The sequence below is a fragment of the Theropithecus gelada genome, chromosome 1 (assembly GCF_003255815.1).
Source record: "Theropithecus gelada isolate Dixy chromosome 1, Tgel_1.0, whole genome shotgun sequence".
NCBI lineage: Eukaryota > Metazoa > Chordata > Mammalia > Primates > Cercopithecidae > Theropithecus > Theropithecus gelada.
This window is the reverse complement of record NC_037668.1, coordinates 141,457,016-141,478,562: the sequence shown is the minus strand read 5'-3', so window position 1 is coordinate 141,478,562 and position 21,547 is coordinate 141,457,016. Positions and strand designations below refer to the sequence as shown.

The 21,547-nt window shown below is 43.8% G+C and overlaps 1 protein-coding gene across 1 annotated transcript in view; it reads right to left on the bottom strand.

The window, feature by feature from the left end:
• NVL (nuclear VCP-like) overlaps window positions 1-21,547 on the bottom strand; it is a 114,408-nt gene that overhangs the window by 10,844 nt on the left and 82,017 nt on the right. Inside the window, exon 20 of the mRNA XM_025394330.1 lies at window positions 14,512-14,618. Coding sequence (XP_025250115.1) covers window positions 14,512-14,618 — 107 coding nt within the window. The remainder of the gene's footprint in view (window positions 1-14,511; window positions 14,619-21,547) is intronic.

Here is a 21,547-nt window from a genome sequence, read left to right as displayed (position 1 = left end):
AAAAAAAAAAAAAAAAATTAGCCGGGCGTTATGGTACACACCTGTAGTCCCAGCTACTCAGGAGGCTGAGGCATGAGAACTGCTTAAGCCCTCGAGGTGGAGGTTATAGTGAGCAGAGATCACGCCACTGCACTCCAGCCTGGGCGACAGAGTGAGACTGAGTCTCAAAATAAAGATAAAGACCATATTCATCTACATAATAGCTTCTTAATAACGGCTGTTTGACTAAATGAGTATAACTGACTTCCAGACCAGTGCTGTTAAGATTTATACAAATTTCAATGTTGAGAAATGAGGCTAAGAAGCAGATTCCAAACTTGAGAAAGCTAAAGGCAAACAATTTATGCTCATGAAGTTTGAGGAATTTGTGTACAGTTGCAGCAAATACTAAGCATCAACAAGAATGAAAGCCAGCACCTCGATCTTTCCAAAGGTGAAGAAACACATTTCCTTTCCAGCTTAAATATGGCAAATACTTAAGCAATGCTTAGTGTTGGTGTGAGGCTGGCTAGGACGGGAGAAATAATACTGAACCTGGCCAGGAGAGAAGGAGCAGTATTTGCTCTATAATAAAAGCACAAAGTCCTCTGAGCTCAGTATATTCTTTCTTAATCATTTATCTAACACTCAATCCTGATTTTGGTGCCAATTCCCCTTCAGCTCATTTCAAGAGACATTAGCAATGACAAGTATGTTGCAACTCAGAACTCAGAATTTCTCATGAGACTGGATGTAGAGAAAACAAACCAACCCAGAGTTTTAACACTTAACCCAGTACCTTGCTTGCATACATTATGTTTAATAATATTTTTAGTGACAAACTGCAGAGGCAAACAAAACGAGCTTTGTCTTTCCCCCAGGGTCTTGCTCTGTCGCCCAGGCAGGAGTGCAGTGGAACAACCACAACAGACTTGACCTCCTGGGCACAAGAGATCCTTCTACCTCAGCCTCTGGAGGAGCTGGAACTACATGCCACCATGCCTGGCTAGGCCTGAGCCAAGATCGCACCACTGCACTCCTGAGTAGCTAGGACTACAGGCGCATGCCACCACGCCTGGCTAATTTTTTGTATTTTTAGTAGAAACGGGGTTTGGCCAGGCTGGTCTCAAACTCCTAGCCTCAGGTGATCTGCTCACCTCAGCCTCCCGAAGTGCTGGGATTACAGGTGTGAGCTACCGGGTCTGCTTTTTTTTGGAGATGGGGTCTTGCTATGTTGCCTAGGCTTGTCTCAAACTCCTGGCCTCAAGCAATTCTCCTGCCCCAGCCTCCCAAAATGCTGGGATTACAGACATAAGCCACTGCACCCAATCAAAACAGTTTTTAATTATTTAAAATGTGTGACAGTTAGATGGTAAGCTTATGAGTATTTGCTTATTATTCTGATTCATAACTTACATATACATTGCATATGTTCTTTCCTGAGTGGCAAATATTATATTATTAAATAACTATTTTAAGAAGAAACATTGCCGGGCGCGGCAGCTCGCACCTGTAATCCCAGCACTTTGAGAGGCCGAGGAGGGCGAATCACCTGAGGTCAGGAGTTTGAGACCAGCCTGGCCAACGTGGTGAAACCCTGTCTCTACTAAAACAAAAATTAGCTGGGCATGGTGGCATGTGCCTGTAATCACCGCTACTCGGAAGGCTGAGACAGGAGAATCACTGGAACCTGGGAGGTGGAGGCTGCAGTGAGCTGAGATCATACCACTGCACTCCAGCCTGGGTGATGGAGACTTGGTCTCAAAAAAAAAAAAAAAAAGAAAAGAAGAAACACACACAAAAGTGAATAAACACAAGCCATTAAGCTTTTCTCTTTTTTTTTCTTTGAGACAGAGTCTGGCTCTGTCACCCAGGTTGAAGTGCAGTGGCGCAATCCTGGGTTACTAAAACCTCCACCTCCCGGGCTCAAGCGCTCCTCCCACCTCAGCCTCTTGGGTAGCTGGGACTACAGGCACCCACTACCACACCTGGCTAATTTTTGTATTTTTTGTAGAGATGGGGTTTCACGATGTTGCCCAGACTGATCTCAAACTCCTCAGCTCAAGTGATCTGTCCACCTTGGCCTCCCAAAGTGCTGGGATTACAGGTGTGGGCCACAGCACCTGCCCAGTAAGCTTTTCTTAGTGTAAAGCGTCAGCCTGGCAAAGTGCTCCAGGCACAGGGTTCGGTGACCTGGCTGAGAGGACTGGAGTTGCCGGCCTTGTGCACTAGTTACCTGTTGCTCTGCCCACACTCACATACCAGCCTCTTACTGCATCCCTGCAGGGCATATTCAAGAACTGCATAAATTATACATCTGTTAGTTGCTATCACTGAATAAAATGGACATGTTATCTACCACAGGTTCAAGAAACAGTTAATTTCCCATTCAATCCATTTTGACCTGGGACCCAAACTATGATCTTAGGCAAACAACCTTGTGCTTTTTCCTCTGAGTAGTAAAACTAAAGGGTCAGAATGTAGGATTGCTAAGCATCTTTTAGTGTGAACAATTTTCAACTGAGTCAGGATAGTGGTCAATCCTGGGGGCAGGTAGGAGTGGGTAGTGACTGGAAGCAGAAGGGCAGCTTTTGTAGGTGTGGGAATGTTCTATTTTATTGTGGCAAAACATACAAAAAACTGACCATTTCAACCATTTTTCAGTGTACAGGTCAGTGACATTAAGTCCATCCGCATTGTTGTATCACCCCTATCCAGCTCCAGAACTTTTCTATCTTCCCAAAAGAAAACAATGCATCCATTAAACAGTAACTCCTCATTCCTCCTGCCCCCGCCTCCCAATCCCTGGCAGTCACCATTCTACTTCATAATTCTATGAATTAGACTTGGAGTGTTCTCTTTCTTGATCTAGAGACTTTGTTTGTAACAATTCATGGAGCTGGACATTTACGACTTTTTAATTTTTTTCTTGACTCTCTAAATCTACTTTACATTTACCACTTTTCTGTAGGTATATCACACTTCAGTAAAAAGAGCTAAAAAGTGGAAATAACACTGGACGAGGAATTGGAAAACCTGAGTTTTAAAGTTCAGATTTGCAACTGAATGGCCTTTATGGAAGTTTGTTAACTTTATTATTTATTTAATATTTTTGATAATAAGAAACCAGTATCTTATCTCCAGATGAGTATATACAATTTTGTGCTATATTTGAGAGGGAAGGGGGGCATCAGTGAACATATAATAGTGATTTCTTAAAATGAAGACTAGCATAGACTTTCTTGCTGTGGTGGTGGGCTGCCACATTAGGTAGGAGCCCTTATTAGGTGCTTTCTGTAATTTTAAGAATCTATCAACTTACCTCAACTGTCACACTGTCACATTAGCTGTACGGATCTTCCCTAAGGACACTCCACGTGCTGTTAGACAATCTAATCTCAAACTATCTAGTGTCCTGTTTTAATCAAAAGCTCAATCATAGGAAGACAATTATTTTATACTTCTCAATATCTAAATTCTACCCTTGGATTAAGCCGGACCTCCATGAGGTCCTGTGCACCCTCAGAATGCATTTCTTGGACCTTCATCAAATTGTGTTCAATGAACTGGCTTTGAGTAATACCCTCAGTTTATATTAAGAAAACGACAAGCCTCAGTCCCAAGAGGCTTATTGTGTTTATGTCAGAAATATTATTAAAGACATTGTGCATCACATCTTAGTGTTCTCTTTGTGAGGACCCAGAGGAATTTTTCCTTTTTGTGTCTCGCTCTGTTGCCAGGCTGGAGTGCAGTGGTGCAATCTCGGTTCACTGCAACCTCCGCCTCCCAGGTTCAAGTGATTCTCCTGCCTCAGCCCCCTGAGTAGCTGAGATTACAGGCATGCGCCACCACACTGGATAATTTTTGTATTTTAGTAGAGATGGGGTTTCACCATATTGGTCAGGCTGGTCTGAAACTCCTGACCTCGTGATCTGCCTGCCTCGTGATCCACCCGCCTCGGCTTCCCAAAGTGCTGGGATTACAGGTGTGAGCCACAGTGCCCAGCAGAGGAGGAATTTTTCTCACATTTGCATAGTGGGAGCAATTGTCAGCTTTCTATTCTTAGCATACCCTTTGTTTAAGAAAAATCTTTTGTGAAAGAAAGCTCAGCATATAAAGGAACACAATAAATAAATGAGGTGGGGTATGAGCTTAAGAAAATGAATTCATTGTTATACATTTAGATACTCTCAGAAGTTTCCTAATTCTTAGAATATTAAACCTTTAGAAAAATAATTTCAAATACCCTCGAAAGAAAGTAACAAACTGTCCTCCTTTTTTTTTTTTTTGAGACGGAGTCTCGCTCTGTCGCCCAGGCTGGAGTGCAGTGGCCGGATCTCAGCTCACTGCAAGCTCCGCCTCCCGGGTTCATGCCATTCTCCCGCCTCAGCCTCCTGAGCAGCTGGGACTACAGGTGCCCGCCACCTCGCCCGGCTAGTTTTTTGTATTTTTAGTAGAGACGGGGTTTCACCGTGTTAGCCGGGATGGTCTCGATCTCCTGACCTCGTGATCCGCCCGTCTCGGCCTCCCAAAGTGCTGGGATTACAGGCTTGAGCCACCGCGCCCGGCCTTTTTTTTTTTTTTTTTTTTTGAGACAGAGTCTCACCCTGTGGCCCAGGCTAAAGTGCGATGGAGTGATCTTGGCTCACTGCAAGCTTTCCCTCCAGGGTTCAAGAGATTCTTCTCCCTCAGCCTACCAAGTAGCTGGGATTACAGATGTGCACTACCATGCCCAGCTAATTTTTTGTATGTTTAGTAGAGATGGGTTTCACCATGTTGGCCAGGCTGGTCTCTGATCTTGTGATCCACCCACCTCGGCCTTCCAAAGTGCTGAGATTACAGGCACGAGCCACCACGCTCAGCCAAACTCTCCTTTTTTTGAGGGCATGAGGTGTACTCTACCTAGGATACCTCCAAAAGTTTCTATAGCAACATTACTTTCTAATTAGTAGAAATAAGGGCTAAGGAATCTTTGGATCATTGAAATTTAACTATTCTTTCATTGAAATATGGTAATCTTTCCGACTTATAGTAAGAACTAAAACAAATTCTATTTATTCTCAAGTGAGAGCAATGAGAATAATTTTATTTTATTTTATTATTATTATTTTTGAGACGGAGTCTTGCTCGTCGCCCAGGCTGGAGTGCAGTGGTGCGATCTCAGCTCACTGCAAGCTCCACCTCCCCGGTTCACGCCATTCTCCTGTCTCAGCCTCCCGAGTAGCTGGGACAACAGGCGCCCGTCATCATGCCCGGTTAACTGTTTGTATTTTTTAGTAGAGAAGGGGTTTCACCGTGTTAGCCAGGATGGTCTCGATCTCCTGACCTCGTGATCCGCCCGCCTCGGCCTCCCAAAGTGCTGGGATTACAGGCGTGAGCCACTGCGCCCGGCAAGAAGAATTTTAAATGACATAATAAAGAACTTATAAAACAAAATATGAGTATTTCAGAAAACCATTTATTGAAATGGTACTAGAATATCAAGTATTTAGAAGCTTAAACTAATTTGTTTTTTCTTTATGCCATTTTCTCTTAATAATGTTATATTACAATAATACTATATTATTTTTTAATAAAGGCCTTAATGGAAATCTCAAATAATTTGGTAACTACAGAAAGCTAAGCTAAAGGAATTACTAGAAAAAGAAGGAAAACAGTCTCTTAAGGAAATTATAGGCCGGGCGTGGTGACTCATGCCTGTAATCCCAGCACTCTGGGAGGCCAAGGCGGGCAGATCACCTGAGGTCAAGAGTTCGAGACCAGCCTAGGCAACATGGTGAAACCCTGTGTCTACTAAAAATACTGGTGTAGGACGGGTGCGGTGGCTCATGCCTGTAATCCCAGCACTTTGGCAGGCGGATCACCTGAGTTCAGGAGTTTGAGACTAGCCTGGCCAACATGGTGAAACACCATCTCTACTAAAATACAAAACTTAGCTGGGTGTGGTGGCAGGTGCCCATAATCCCAGCTACTCGGGACACTGAGGCAGGAGAATTGTTTGAACCCAGGAGGCAGATGTTGCAGTGAGCCGAGATCACACCATTGCACTCCAGCCTACGGAACAAGAGCGAGACATTGTCTCAAAAAAAAAAAAAAATACAGGTGTGGTGGCAGGTGCCTATAACCCCAGCTATTTAGGAGGCTGAGGCAGGAGAATCACTTGAACCTGGGAGGCAGAGGTTGCAGTGAGCCAAGATCACACCATTGCACTCTAGCCTGGGCATCAAGAGCAAAACTCCGTCTCAAAGGGGAAAAAAAAAAGTTATCCCACAAATATTGTATGATTCTACTTGTATGAGGTACCTAGTAATAGGCAAAGTATAGAGACAGAAAGTAGAATGGTGGTTGCCAGGGGCTAAGGAAGAAGGAATGGGCAGTTTGTGTTTAATGGGGACGGAGTTTCAGTTTGGGAATCTGAAAAAGTTCTGGAGATGAGTAGTGGTGATGGTTGCACAACAATGTGAATGTACTTACTGCCACAGAAACATACACTTAAAAATGGCGAAAATGATAAATTTTATGTTATATATCTATAGTATTTTACTAAAATTTGAAAAAAGTTATGGCTTCTTTACACTGATATTTTCCTATAAATCTTTTTGTTTCTTTGAGACGGAGTCTCGCTCTGTCGCCCAGGCTGGAGTGCAGTGGCGCGATCTTGGCTCACTGCAACCTCTGCCTCCCGGGCTCACGCCATTCTCCTGCCTCAGCCTCCCGAGCAGTTGGGACTACAGGCGCCTGCCACCACGCCTGGCTGATTTTTTTTGTATTTTCAGTAGAGACGGGGTGTCACCGTGTTCACCAGGATGGTCTCGATCTCCTGACCTCGTGATCCTCCTGCCTCGGCCTCCCAAAGTGCTGGGGTTACAAGCGTGAGCCACTGTGCCCGGCCGATATTTTCCTATAATTCTTATTAAGCATTATATGTTATGAAATACTCAGGTTCAAAAAGTAATTCAAGACATGCTACTATATTTATTTTAACAAATATTTTCATTTGGTCATACAAATCTATTTTTTTTTTTTTTTGGAGATGGAGTCTCACTCTGTGTCCAGGCTGGAGTGCAATGGCATGATCTCACTTCACTGGATTCACGCCATCCTCCTGCCTCAGCCTTCCGAGTAGCTGGGACTATAGGCACACGCCACCATGCCTGGTCAATTTTGGTATTTTCAGTAGAGATAGGGTTTCACCATACTGGTCAAGCTGGTCTCAAACTCCTGACCTCAGGTGATCCACCCACCTCGGCCTCCCAAAGTGCTGGGATTACAGGCGTGAGCCACCATGCCCAACCAACTTTATTCTTAAATCTATTCTTAATTACATATCAGAGTTTAGAATCATTAATGCTTTCTTGTTTTGTTTTGTTTTGTTTTGAGATGGAGTTTCGCTCTTCTTGCCTAGGCTAGAGTGCAATGGTGCAATCTCGGCTCACTGCAACCTCTGCCTCCTGGGTTCAAGCGATTCTCCTGTCTCAGCCTCCTGAGTAGCTGAGTACCCACCACCATGCCTGGCTAATTTTTTTTGGTATTTTTAGTAGAGATGGGGTTTCACCATGTTGGCCAGGCTGGTCTCGAACTCCTGACCTCATGATCCACCCGCCTTAGCCTCCCAAAGTGCTGGGATTATAGGCGTGAGCCACCGTACCTGGCCCACTCACTCTTCTTTTATGAAACTTAGATCCCGTGGCCGGGCGCGGTGGCTCAAGCCTGTAATCCCAGCACTTTGGGAGGCCGAGACGGGCGGATCACGAGGTCAGGAGATCGAGACCATCCTGGCCGACACGGTGAAACCCCGTCTCTACTAAAAAAAAAATACAGAAAACTAGCCGGGCGAGGTGGCGGGCGCCTGTAGTCCCAGCTACTTGGGAGGCTGAGGCAGGAGAATGGCGTGAACCCGGGAGGCGGAGCTTGCAGTGAGCTGAGATCTGGCCACTGCACTCCAGCCTGGGCGGCAGAGCGAGACTCTGTCTCAAAAAAAAAAAAAGAAACTTAGATCCCAAAAGATACGAAGAAGTTGCTTTGACCCACAAATTTTTTTCAGACTTTTAAGAACAGGACTAAACATCTTTATTCTAATCTCTTTATAATATTTCAGATGTTAATAGGAGAAAGAGAAAACTGTATATAAAACAATATGGGAAATTAAAAGTCAAAAGCCAGCAAACTGAAATAGAAAGGGTAAACATTAAAAATGCCAATTTTCCTCACTTTGTTGACTTACAAACAACATACATGGGCAGGAAGTCTACCTTGTGACTTCTTCCCTCTGAGATTAGATATTGTGCTTCCTCTTCCTCTCACTCTGCCCTGCTTTAGCCATCAACAAAGTTTTTTAAACAAAAACACTTATGACCTCTGAAGGATGAGGTTAAGATAAGGATGTGAAATTGCAGTGCTAATAGCCCTCTTGAGAGGGCACCAGGCCGACGCAGGCAGACAGGGCACAGGGAGGCTGCATGTGGGTCCTGCTCCTGGGCAGCTCTGCCCAATAAGGTTCCAAGTCTTAGAACAGGACACAGTAAGAATTGAAGCAAAAATGCACTCTCAAGACAAAGAGAATAAACTAACAAAAGCCCTTCTGCCGTTGGCACAGACAGAGGCTGAGGACTGACTATGCAGCAGTCTAAACCACAATCTACAAAAGTTGCTTTTGGACAGGGAAGGTGGCTCACGCCTGTAATCCCAGCACTTTGAGAGGCCGAGGTGGGCAGATCACAAAGTCAGGAGTTCCAGACCAGCCTGGCCAACATGGTGAAACCTCATTTCCCTAAAAATACAAAAATTAGCCAGGTGTGGTGGCACGTGTCTGTAATCCCAGCTACTCGGGAGGCGGGGTTCGTCCGCCTTGGCATCCCAAAGTGCTGAGATTACAGGTGTGAACCACCATGCTCGGCCAAAGTTGACCTCTATTGAAATGTCTTTTCTGTTTTTTTTTCCTTCTTCCATATTCACAACTTTGTGCTTGGAAGCTGCAGGACTCCTCTCTGTTACCCACCCCATTTATACCAGATGACTATTTTTTTTTTTTTTCTGGAGACAGAGTTTTGCTCTTGTTGCCCAGGTTGGAGTGCAATAGTACGATCTCAACTCACCACAACCTCTGCTTCCCGGGTTCAAGCTATTCTCCTGCCTCAGCCTGCTGAGTAGCTAGGATTACAGGCATGCGCCACCATGCCCAGCTAATTTTGTATTTTTAGTAGAGATGGGGTTTCTCCATGTTGGTCAGGCTGGTCTCGAACTCCTGACCTCAGGTGGTCCGCCTGCCTCAGCCTCCCAAAGTGCTGGGATTACAAGCATGAGCCACCACGCCCGGCCAGATGACTATTCTATATAGACAGACAAACCAAATACATACATACATATATGGTCATGAGAGAAAATCTGAAAATACAAAACAAATGAGCACTCTGGGAGGCCAAGGGAGGCAGATGAGACCAGGAGATCGAGACCAGATTGACCAACATGGGGAAACCCCGACTCTACTAAAACTACAAAAATTAGCTAGGTATGGTGGCCCATGCCTGTAGTCCCAGCTACTTGGGAGGCTAAGGCAGGAGAATCACTTGAACCTGGGAGGCAGAGGTTACAGTGAGTAGAGTAACATCTGACATGTAGGCTGATATTATCAGGTGGGTCTTGTTGTTGCTCCAAGCTGGCTGGGCCCTTACAGTGAAGCTGTGGTGCTCTCCAATTACACATAAATAATTCCACAGAATATGGACATTAGACAAGGCCACTCTGTGACTGTGAAGGATCAAGACAGAAATGAGAACACTCTGTAATGAAGTCTGAACATGGACAAAGCATAAACACTGTCCAAGACACAAAAAATGACCAAACATCCGCCATCTTAGCTAATATAACTACTGTTTCTTTGCCAATCACAGTTTTAGCCTTGGTCTAATCTTCCTTCCGTTTAGGCAAGATTTATTAAGTCACCCAAATATAGAATTATGCTTGCTTTTTAACAGCCATTCAGGGCAAAGGCTGTTATTAAATCCTTCCCAAATCTAACACAAATCCCAAATCAATTAAGTCCTAATACCCTCCTACTGAGATATGCCTCCAGTTCCCCATGGAGTACATTCTCCTGCACTGCAAAGAGTAATAAGCCCAACTTGTTCAACTACATGTGTGCTCTTGGTGGGGTTTGGTTGAAGAGCACTAACAAAGTGGAAAAATGACGCATAATGCCATCTCCCAGAGGCAAGCACTGTATGTTGGCATATTTCCTTCTTGATGTTTTTCACTGTATGTCTTTATAAATATAGTTGAAATCGCCACACTATTCAGTCACCTTTATTTACTTCCCCTCCTCAGGAATGAATTAATACATTTGTCATTGTTTCATAAACATTCCTATTATCATCTAGAAGGCAAGCTCCTGATAGGTGAGACAATGTCTTACGTTTCTCAGTCTCTACACAATCAAGGATGTATTTAGTTTATAACAAATACTTATCAATGAAGTGGGATACTTTTTTTTTTTATTTTGAGATGGAGTCTCACTCTGTCGCCCAGGTTGGAGTACAATCTTGGCTCACTGCAACCTCCACCTCCCAGGTTCAAGTGCTTCTTGTGCCTCAGCCTCCTGAGTAGCTGGGATTATAGGAGCACACCATCACGCCCAGCTAATTTTTGTATTTTTGTAGAGACACTGTTTTGCCATGTTGGCCAGGCTGGTCTTGAACTCCTGACCGCAAGTGATCCACCTGCCTCGGTCTCCCAAAGTGCTGGGATTACAGGCATGAGTGGGGTACTTTGAATATTCACCCCTTGGTCTGAGGCCTAATGATTTTGGCAAATAGCACTGAAATTCTAGATTAATGAAGTGTAAAGTTGTTCTGGTGTGAGTACCATACATTGAATGAAACACAGCAGGAAGAATGAGCCAATCATTCTTCTGGTTCAAAATCTATAAGGCTCTGAATACCACATGCCTCATCTCTGGCACGTCTAGAAATAAATACCAATCCAACTTTTCTCTTTAGTTCATGAAATCCCAAGGACAAGTGTGAAAGCATTATCATTATGTCACCATGACTACAGGAAATTCTTATAATTGGATATGTGTGTGCTTATTTGTATATACATACACACCCACATACATTGACCAAAGCAAACAAAATCTCACTATCATAGTTCCTAATGACAGAGCCAAGGAGGCCAGGAATGGTGGCTCACGCCTGTAATCCCAGCACTTTGGGAGGCCGAGGTGGGCGGATCACTTGAAGTCAGGAGTTTGAGACCAGCCTGGCTAACATGGTGAAACCCCGTCTCTACTAAAAATACAAAAAAAAAAAAAAAAATTAGCCGGGTGTGGTGGCATCCACCTGTGGCCCCAGCTACGCAGGGAGGCCGAAGCCGATTTGCTTGAACCCGGGAGGTGGAGGTTGCAGTGAGCTGAGATCACGCCATTGCACTCCAGCCTGGGCGACAAACAGGGTCTCTTTTTTTGACACACTGTGTCAAAACAAAAAACAAAAAACAAAAAAAACCAGAGCCAACAAAAGGGAGAGAAGATGCTATGATGCAGTCATCATCAAATTTGTCTGATGCAAAGAAATAAGTATATGGCACCAAAGCAGGGTTTCTTAACTTTGGCATTATTGATATTTTGAGTTGGATAATTCTTTTTTCTTTCCCTTGAGACAGGGTCTCAGCTCTGCTGCTCAGGCTGGAGTGCAGTGGTGTGATCATGGCACACTGCAGCCTCGACCTCTTGGGGTCAAGTCATCCTCCCACCTCAGCCTACCAAGTAGCTGGGACTACGGGTGTATGCCACTATGCCTAGCTAATTAAATAAAAACATTTTCTCGGCAAGGCGCGGTGGCTCACGTTTGTAATCCCAGCACTTTGGGAGACTTGAGGCAGGTGGATCACAAGGTCAGGAGTTCGAGACCAGCCTGGCCAATGTGGTGAAACCCTGTTTCTACTAAAAATACAAAAATTAGCTGGGTTTGGTGGTGCACACCTGTAATCCCAGCTACTCAGGAGGCTGAGGCAGGAGAATCACTTGAACATGGGAGGTGGAGGTTGCAGTGAGCTGAGATGGCACCACTGCACTCCAGTCTGGGCAATAGAGTGAGATTCCATCTTGAAAGAAAGAAAAAATATATATATATATGTGTGTGTGTGTGTGTGTATATATATATATATATATTTTTTTTTTTCTTGTAGAGACAGGGTCTCACTATGTTGTCCAGGCTGGTCTCCAACTCCTGGCTCAAGTGATCCTCCTGCCTCAGCCTCCCAAATTGCTGGGATTACAGGCCTGAGCCACCATGCCTGGCCTTGGATAATTCTTTGTTGTTGGCTGTCCTGTGCACTGTAGAATATTTAGCAGCATTATCACTGCTCTGCGTAGTGGTAAACAAATGTCCCTAGACATTGCCAAATGTTCCCTGGGGATGTGAGGTGGGGTGGTGGGAAAACTGCCTTAGGTAGAGAACTACTGAACTAAAGCAGTATGTTTTCATGGCTTTGACCACCAGCTATGTCCTGATGACAGACAAAACTATAGCTCAGCCAGAGGACTCTCCTAAACTCCCAACCACAGACCCAACATCCTGCTCGACTTTTCCACTTGATAGTGCCCAGGCACCTGAAACTCAGATAGCTCATCTCCCAGATCTCTAATCCTGATGGATGCCACCAGCTGCACAAGCTGCAAATTCATCTACCTTTTCCTTTAACTCCCAACTCTACAGTTAATCCAATGTCCTACTAATTAAAACCTTTAAACAGTTCTCCTATCTGTATCTTCTTTATTATTCCCGTGATAACGCCTTAGTTTATTTTTTCTTTTTCATTGATGTTTCTGAGTCATATTGCCTTAGTTCTAAAATGCTTAATTTCATAGCTTTTAGTTTCACTAGCTTCCAAACTATTTTCCACACTGTGCATCAATAGAATCTTTCTACCCCACAAAAATGATCATCCTTCTGTTTTCATCTTTCCTGTTCTCCCTCCTCTGGGTGATTTTTAAGGAACACTGCTAAAGGCAATTTTAAGTAACGATGGCCCAGTGAAGCAGGATCACAGAATCTTCCTTTGTCAGCATCAAAAGAATACTAAAAAAAGTTTAAGATAGATAGATAGCTCTAGAAAAAGTTAGACACACATAATCAAGGGATTTCAGCAGAATCAGGAAGAACTGCCAAGGTATGCCACTTTCCAGGGAGCTGGACAGCACTGGGTACAACCCCATGGGAGTGGGACAGCTCCCATGGGGGAGGTATCTCCAACTGGATGGACAGAGTGGGTCCAGGTACAAGTGATTTCATCCCCAGAAGGGTTAACATCACCAGCTTAGCTCCCTCTCCCATCCCAAGGCTACAGAAATATAGACACAAAGCCCTGCTACAGACCTCAAAATGTGATGTGTCAAGGGCAGAAAAACTAGTTCCAGGTAGTGAGAAGTGGGATGACAGAACTCATTCACTTCTTTTTTTTGAGAGAGGGTCTTGGTCTGTCACCCAGGCTTGAGAGCAGTGGCGCGATCTTGGCTGACTGCAACCTCCACTTCTTGGGCTCAAGCGATTTTCCAGCCTCAGCCAGGCATGAGCCATTGAGGTCCAGCTAATTTTTGTATTTTTTGTACAGATGGGGTTTCCCCATGTTTCCCAGGCTGATCTTGAACTCCTGAGGTCAAAGCAATCCACCTGCCTTGGCTTCCCAAAGTGCTGAGATGACAGATGTGAGCCAACGTGTTTGGCCCACTTACTTACTTATTTTTAAAGATAGGGTCTTGCAGGGCCGGGCACGGTGGCTCACGCCTGTCATCCCAGCACTTTGGGAGGCCGAGGCGGGCAGGTCACGAGGGCAGGAGATTGAGACCATCCTGGCTAACACGGTGAAACCCCATCTCTACTAAAAAATACAAAAAATTAGCCAGGTGTGGTGGCGGGAGCCTGTAGTCCCAGCTACTCGGGAGGCTGAGGCAGGAGAATGGCGTGAACCTGGGAGGCGGAGCATGCAGTGAGCTGAGCTCTCGCCATCGCACTCCAGCCTGGGCGACAGAGTGAGACTCTGCCTCAGACAAAAAAAAAAAAAAAAAAGATAGGGTCTTGCTCTGTTGCCCAGGCTGGAGTGCAGTGGTGTGATCACAACTCCCTGGAGACTTGACCTCCTGGTCTCAAGCAATCCTTCCACCTAAGCCTTCTGAGTACACGGTACTACAGGCAGATGCCACCATATCTGGTTAATTTTTTCTATCTATAGTGAGACAGAGTCTCACTATATTGCCCAGGCTGGTACTGAACTCCTGGGCTCAGATCTGTCCAGCTTGCCCTCCCAAAGTGCTAGAGTTTCTCTAAAAGTTTCTACTCCATTTCAAATATGATCTGATGTAAATTATTTTAAAGTAATAATTGAAGATCAGTTCACCTTCCCTTTGGGAGATACAGGCTGGCCAAACACAGTTACAGAAAAGAAAAGTAATCAGTCAACTAAATTACTACCTGTTATAACTGTCTCTATTTAAAACAAGAGAAACACATATAAAAATGTACCATTTCCTTTACTCACTTTTGTGATAGTTTTTAAGATGGCAAGGCGATCTGTAGGGGGTGGTAAACCCACAAACAGTGTTTTGTCCAGGCGGCCCGGGCGCAGGATTGCAGGGTCAATTATATCTAGAGAAGGGAGAAAAAAGTCTTAAATAAAACCTTTTTATTTTTTAGAGACAGGGTCTTGTTCCGTCTCCCAGGCTGGAGTGCAGTGGCATGATCTCAGCTCACTGCAGCCTCAACCTCCCAGACTCCGGTGATTCTACCACCTCAGCCTCCTGAGTAGCTAAGACTACAGATGCATGCCACCATGCCTGGCTAATTTTTTTTCTTTTACTTAATTTAATTAATTAATTAATTTTTTATTTCAATAGGTTTTTGGGGAACAGGTGGTGTTTGGCTACATGAGTAAGTTATTTGGTGATTTTTGAGATTTTGGTGCACCCATCACTGGAGCAGCACACACTGTACTCAGTGTGCAGTCTTTTATCCCTCAACCACTCTCGCCCTTTCCCTCGAGTCTGCAAAAGTCCATTGTATCATTCTTATGCTTTGTGTCCTGATAGCTTAGCTCCCTTTTATGAGTGAGCACATACGACATTTGGCTGGCTAATTTTTGTATTTTTAGTGGAGACAGGATTTCGCCATGTTGCCCAGGGTAGTCTTGAAATCCCGAGTGCAATCCACCCTTCTCCGCCTCCCAAAGTGCTGCGATTACAGACGTGAGCCACTGTGCTCAGACCAAACAAATAAAATCTTTTAAAAAATGCAATTAGGCCGGGTACGGAGGCTCATGCCTGTGATCCCAGCACTTTGGGAAGCCAAATAGGCGGATCACGATGTCAGGAGATAGAGACCATCCTGGCTAACATGGTGAAACCCCGTCTCTACTAAAAATACAAAAAATTAGCCGGGCGTGATGGCGGGCGCCTGTAGTCCCAGCTACTTGGGAGGCTGAGGCAGGAGAATGATGTGAACCCGGGAGGCGGAGGTTGCAGGGAGCCGAGATTGCACCACTGCACTCCAGCCTGGGCGACAAAGCAAGGCTCCGTCTCAAAAAAAAAAAAAAGCAATTAATGGCTGGGCAGGGTGGCTCACACCAGTAATCCCAGCACTTTGGGAGGCCAAGGCGGGTGGATCACCCGAGGTCAGGAGTTTGAGACCAGCCTGGCCAATATGGTGAAACCCTGTCTCTACTAAAAATACAAAAATTAGTCGGGTATGGTGGCACACACCTATAATCCCACCTATTTGGGAGGCTGAGGCAGGAGAATTGCTTCATTGCTTGAGCCAGCTTGAGCCCGGGAGACGGAGGTCACAGTGAACTGAGATCATGCCACTGCACTCCAGCCCGGCCAACAGAGTGATACTGTCAAAAAAAAAAAAAAAAAAAAAAAAAACCAATTAAAATGAGATGAGAAGAACCTCTTTTTTAAAAATAAAAAATTAATAAATTGCATTTTATTTAAATGAAAAACTTCCGCTCATCAAAATACATCTCTTTGGCCATGCATGGCGGCAGATCACCTGAGGTCAGGAGTTTGAAACCAGCCTGGCCAACATAGCGAAACCCTGTCTCTACTAAAAAAAACCCCACAAATTAGCTGGGTGTGGTAGCACACACCTGTAATCCCAGCTACTTGGGAGGCTGAGGCAGGAGAATCTCTTGAACCTGGGAGGCGGAGGTTGCAACGAGCTGAGATCATACCAGTGCACTCCAGCCTGGGTGACAAAGCGAGACTCTGTCTCAAAAACAAAAACAAAAAAATAAAACATCTCCTTAAGAAAATGAAAAGTCCACCTCACCTTCTGGCCCCAAACTGCTCTTCCTCCAGGATTCCCTATCTCAGATAATGATCACCACACCATTCCACCCCACCCTACCTCCCAAATACCAGGCAGGTTTCTCCCTTCCCTCTAACCAATTTCCATCAAGCATTCCTCTGATTACGTCAACCCTCAGTCAAGGCAAAATGTAAGTCCTCCTAACTGGTTCTGCCTCTAGACTTCCTCTAGTGACCAATGGTGTGAAGCATTTTTCATGAGTTTATTTGCCATTTGTACAACTCCTATGGTGAAGTAACTGTACAAATCTTTTGGCCACTTTTATTTTTTAACGTTGATTAAATAATTTTGTAAACTGACACAGAAAAATGGTATATATATTTAGGTTGTGCAACATGTTGTTGTTTTTGTTTTCAGACGGAGTCTCACTCTGTTGCCCAGGCTGGAGTGCAGTGGCACAATCTCAGCTCACTGCAACCTCTGCCTCCCGGGTTCAAGCAATTCTCCTGCCTCAGCCTCCCGAGCAGCTGGGATTACAGGCAACCACCAGCATGCCCGGCTAACTTTTATATTTTTAGTAGAGATGGGGTTTCATCATGTTGGTCAGGCTGGTCGTGAACTCCTGACCTCGTGATCCACCTGCCTTGGCCTCCCAAAGAGTGCTGGTATTACAGGCGTGAGCCACAGCGCCCGGCCTTTTTTTTGAGACGGAGTTTTGCTCTTGTTGCCCAGGCTGGAGTGCAATGGTGCAATCTCGGCTCACCACAACCTCTGCCTCCCGGATTCAAGCAATTCTCCTGCCTCAGTCTCCCAAGTAGCTGGGATTACAGGCATGCACCACCACACCTGGATAATTTTTTTTGTATTTTTAGTAGAAACGGGATTTCTCCATGTTGGTCAGGCTGGTCTCGAACTCCCAACCTCAGGTGATCCGCTCATCTCGGCCTCCCAATGTGCTGGGATTACAGGCGTCAGCCACCAAGCCCGGCCAACATGTGTTTTTAAAATGTGTATACACTATGGAATGGCCAAGTTGAGACAACTGACGCAGGCATTACCTCATATTCTTACTACTTTTTTTGTGGTGAGATCACTTAAAATCTACTTTCTTGGCAATTTTCAAGTACCTTTTGGCCACTTTAAAAATGGTGTAGTTTTTTTTTTTGAGATGGAGTCTCACTCTGTCACCAGCTGGAGTGCAATGGCATGATCTCAGCTCACTGCAACCTCGGGTTCAAGTGATTCTCCTGTCTCAGCCTCCTGAGTAGCTGGGATTACAGTCACCGCCCATGTTCAGTTACCTTTTGTATTTTTAGTAGAGACAGGGTTTCACCATGCTGGCCAGAATGGTCTTGATTTCCTGACCTCGTGATCTGCATGCCTTGGCCTCCCAAAGTGCTGGGATTACAGGCGTGAGCCACTGAGTCTGGCCCAAAATGGTATAGGTTTTTTATTTTTTATTTTTATTTTTAGATGGAGTCTCGCTCTGCCTCCCAGGCTGGAGTGCAGTGGTGCGATCTTGGCTTATGGCAAGCTCCGCTTCCCAGGTTCTCACCATTCTCCTGCCTCAGCCTCCCGAGTAGCTGGCACTACAGGTGTCCACCACCACAACTGGCTAACTTTTTTTTGTATTTTTAGTAGAGACTGGGTTTTACCGTGTTAGCCAGGTTGGTCTAGATCTCCTGACCTTATGATCCGCCTGCCTCGGCCTCCCAAAGTGCTGGGATTACAGGCGTGAGCCACCACTCCCAGCCTAAAATGGTGTAGTTTTTAATCCTTTATCAGATATATGCTTTGCAAATATTTTCTCCTAGTCTTTGGTTTATCTTTATATTCTCTTATTTGCATTTTTTTAAGAGACTGGGTCTCACTACGCTGCCCAGGCTGGCCTCGAACTGCTGAGCTCAAGGGATCCTCCTACCTCAGTATCCTGAGTAGCTGGGTTTACAGGTGTGTACCACTGTACCTGGTTTATTGGCAGTTTTTGAAGAGCAGTTCAGTTTATCTATTTGCTCTTTTATGGTTTGTGCTTTTAATGTCATATAGGAAATCTTTGCTTAAATCAAATTTCTCCAATGTTTTCTTCCAAGAGTTTTATAATGTTATTTTCAATGGTCTTTGATCCATTTTTAGTTATTTTTTGTATGTGGTAAAAGGTATTAAGGTTCAATTTTTCTTTTTGCATATGGATATTCAACTGCTCCAGTACCATTGTTGAAAAGACTATACATTCTCCACTGCATTGCCTTTGTGCTTTTTGAAAACATCAACTATCTAGATATGCATAGCAATGTTTCCGGATTTTTTTTCTGTTCCTTTGATCTATCTGTCTCAGTTCTATGCCAATTACCATGCTGTCGAAACATCTTTTAATTTAAACATATAAATACACGCCAGGAATGGTGGCTCACGCCTGTAATCCTAGCACTTTGGGAGGCTGAGGCAGGTGGATCGCTTGAGGTCAGGAATTCAAGACCAGCCTGGCCAACATGGTGAAACCCTGTCTCTATTAAAAATTAAAAACCTAGCTGAGCATGGTGTTGCGCGTGCCTGCAATCCCAGCTACTTGGGAAGCTGAGGCGGGAGAATCGCTTGAACCTGGGAAGCAAGGTTGCGGTGAGCCCAGATCATGCTACTGCACTCCAGCCTGGGCAACAGAGCGAGGCTCCATCTAAAAAAAAAAAAAAAAAACCCACAAAAAACTCCCCACCACAAAAACAAATCTTAAAGCCAGTTCTATATGCCCCAAGGTAAAGGGGTATACTGATGATAATAAAGCATTCTTAGTTTGGGAGTCCTATAATCACTTAACATCTCTGACAAATATCACACTTAATATTATGTAGTTTATTATTTTAATAAGTTATTTACAGTAAAAGACATTCTGGACACTTTATATACATCTTAGTATTAGAGGACTTAAACTACACTTCACCAAAGGCTGTTGCAAGATGCTATGTATTACAACATTAGAAATGAGATGCTAATCTCTTCCCTAAACAGGCCCCTACCATTGTCCTTCCCATCTTAGTTAATGTGAACTCATTCTCCCAGTTTTTCAAGCCCAGACCTTGGAGCCATGCTTGATTCCACTTTCCCACATCCTTAACTACTCCATTAGCAAATCAGGTCAACCCTATGACACAATATATTCAGATTCTTTCTACATCCACAGCTATCACCCAGCTCAAACCACCACCATCTTGCACCTGCATTATTCTCACAGCTTCCCAACTGGTTCCCTATTTAATTGTGTCAGAGACAGAATTTTTTTTTTTTTTTCCTTTTGCCCTCTCAACCCAGCTTTTCCCAACTTTGGGAAAACTGGGAAGAGAAAGCCTAAGAGACAGAATTCTTAGGTAGAAGACTAAAAATAACAATTCTGATATTTACAATAAAAATGGCACTAACAATCCCAACACTTTAAAGAGAAAGTCCATTCACTCACAAATGAAATGGCTGCCTGAAAAAGAACCCTCCTTTCATCTGTTGATAAGCAGCACCTACTGTTCTATATCAAGCTCCTCCCTCCCCTCAAAAAAGCTATCACAGCTTGCCATGGGTAAAAAAACATTAATTAAAAAAGAAAAAAAGTTAAAATTGAGAGGTAACAGTAGCAACTTTTAACTTTAGGAAAATATTAATTTTGTTACAAATGGACCCTCAATTTTTAACAAAGGTAACAAGAGAATTCAATGAGGGAGTAATTAATCTTTGCCACAAAGGTGCTAGGACAAGTGGTTTTTTGTTTGTTTGTTTGTTTCTGTTTTTGGAGACAGGGTCTCACTCTGTAGCCCAGGCTGGAGTGCAGTGGTATATCATAGCTCACTGCAGCCCTGATCTCTGGGGCTCAAGCAATCTTCCTGCCTCAGCCTCCCAAGTAGCTAAGACTACAGGCATGCACCACCATGCCCATTTAATTTTGTTTTGTTTTTGTGTATTTTTTGTAGAGGTGAGGTCTCACTATGTTGCCCAGGCTGGTCTTGAACTCCTAAGCTCAAATAATCCTCTGGCGTTGGCCTCCCAAAGTGCTGGGATTATAGGCATAAGTCACTGCACTGGGCCTGAAAGGGATATTGACACCCAAAAGAATCAATTTGCACACTTTCCTCACAATACGCACACAAATTAACTCAAAATGGATCAAAGACCTAAATGTAAGAGCTAAAATTTTATGAGAAGAAAATGTGGGAGTTAATTTTAGTGACCTTCAGTTAGGCAGTGATGTTTATACCATTGATACACCATCAAAATTGCAGGCGGTAAAAGAAAAAACATATAAATTGGAATTTATCAAAATTAAAAACTTGTGTTTCAAATGACATCAAAAAAGTGAAAAGACAATCCACAGATTGAGTGAAAATATATGTAAATCACATATCTGATTTTAGATTTGTACCTAGAACAAAGAAGCTACTCAATGACAAGGCAAATAACCTAACTGAAAAATGATTCAGACATCTCTCCAAGGAAGACACACAAATGACCAACAAGCACAATAAAAGATGCTCAACACTATCAGTTATCAGGGAAATGCAAATCAAATCAGAATGAAATACCACCTCACATCCACTAGAATAGCTATAATAAAGACAATAACAGGTATTAGTAAGAATGTGAATAAATTAGAATTCTCATATCTTTTAATGTCAGAATTACTAGTGGGAATATAAAAATGAAGCAGCCACTTTGGAAAAGAGTTTAGCAGTTTCTCAAAATGTTAAACATGGAGTTACCACATGATCCAGCAATTCCACTCCTAGGTATAAACTCAGGAGAAATTAAAACATATGTCCATACAAAAATGTATACATGAATGCTCATAGCAACATTATTCATAAGAGCCAAAAAGCAGAAACAGCCCAGATGTCCAAATGGTGAATAAACAAAATGTGGTATATCCATACAATGGAATATTATTTCATAATAAAAAGGAACGAAGTACTGATACATTCTATATGAATCTTGAAAACATTATGCTAAAGAAGCCAGACTCAAGAGCCCTCATATTGTATAATGCTATTTACATAAAATATCCAGAATAGACAAATTTATATAGACAGAAAATTCATGATGGCCAGTAGTGGCTCATGCCTAAAATCTCAGTACTTTGAGAGTCCAAGGCAAGGGGCATGCTGCAGGCCAGGAGTTCGAGAACAATCTGGCTAACATAATGAGACCCTGTCTCTCCAAAAAAAAAAAAAAACAAAGTAGATTAGTGGTTGTCTAAGGTTGGAGATGAGAAAAGTTAAAGGGAATGCTAACAGGCA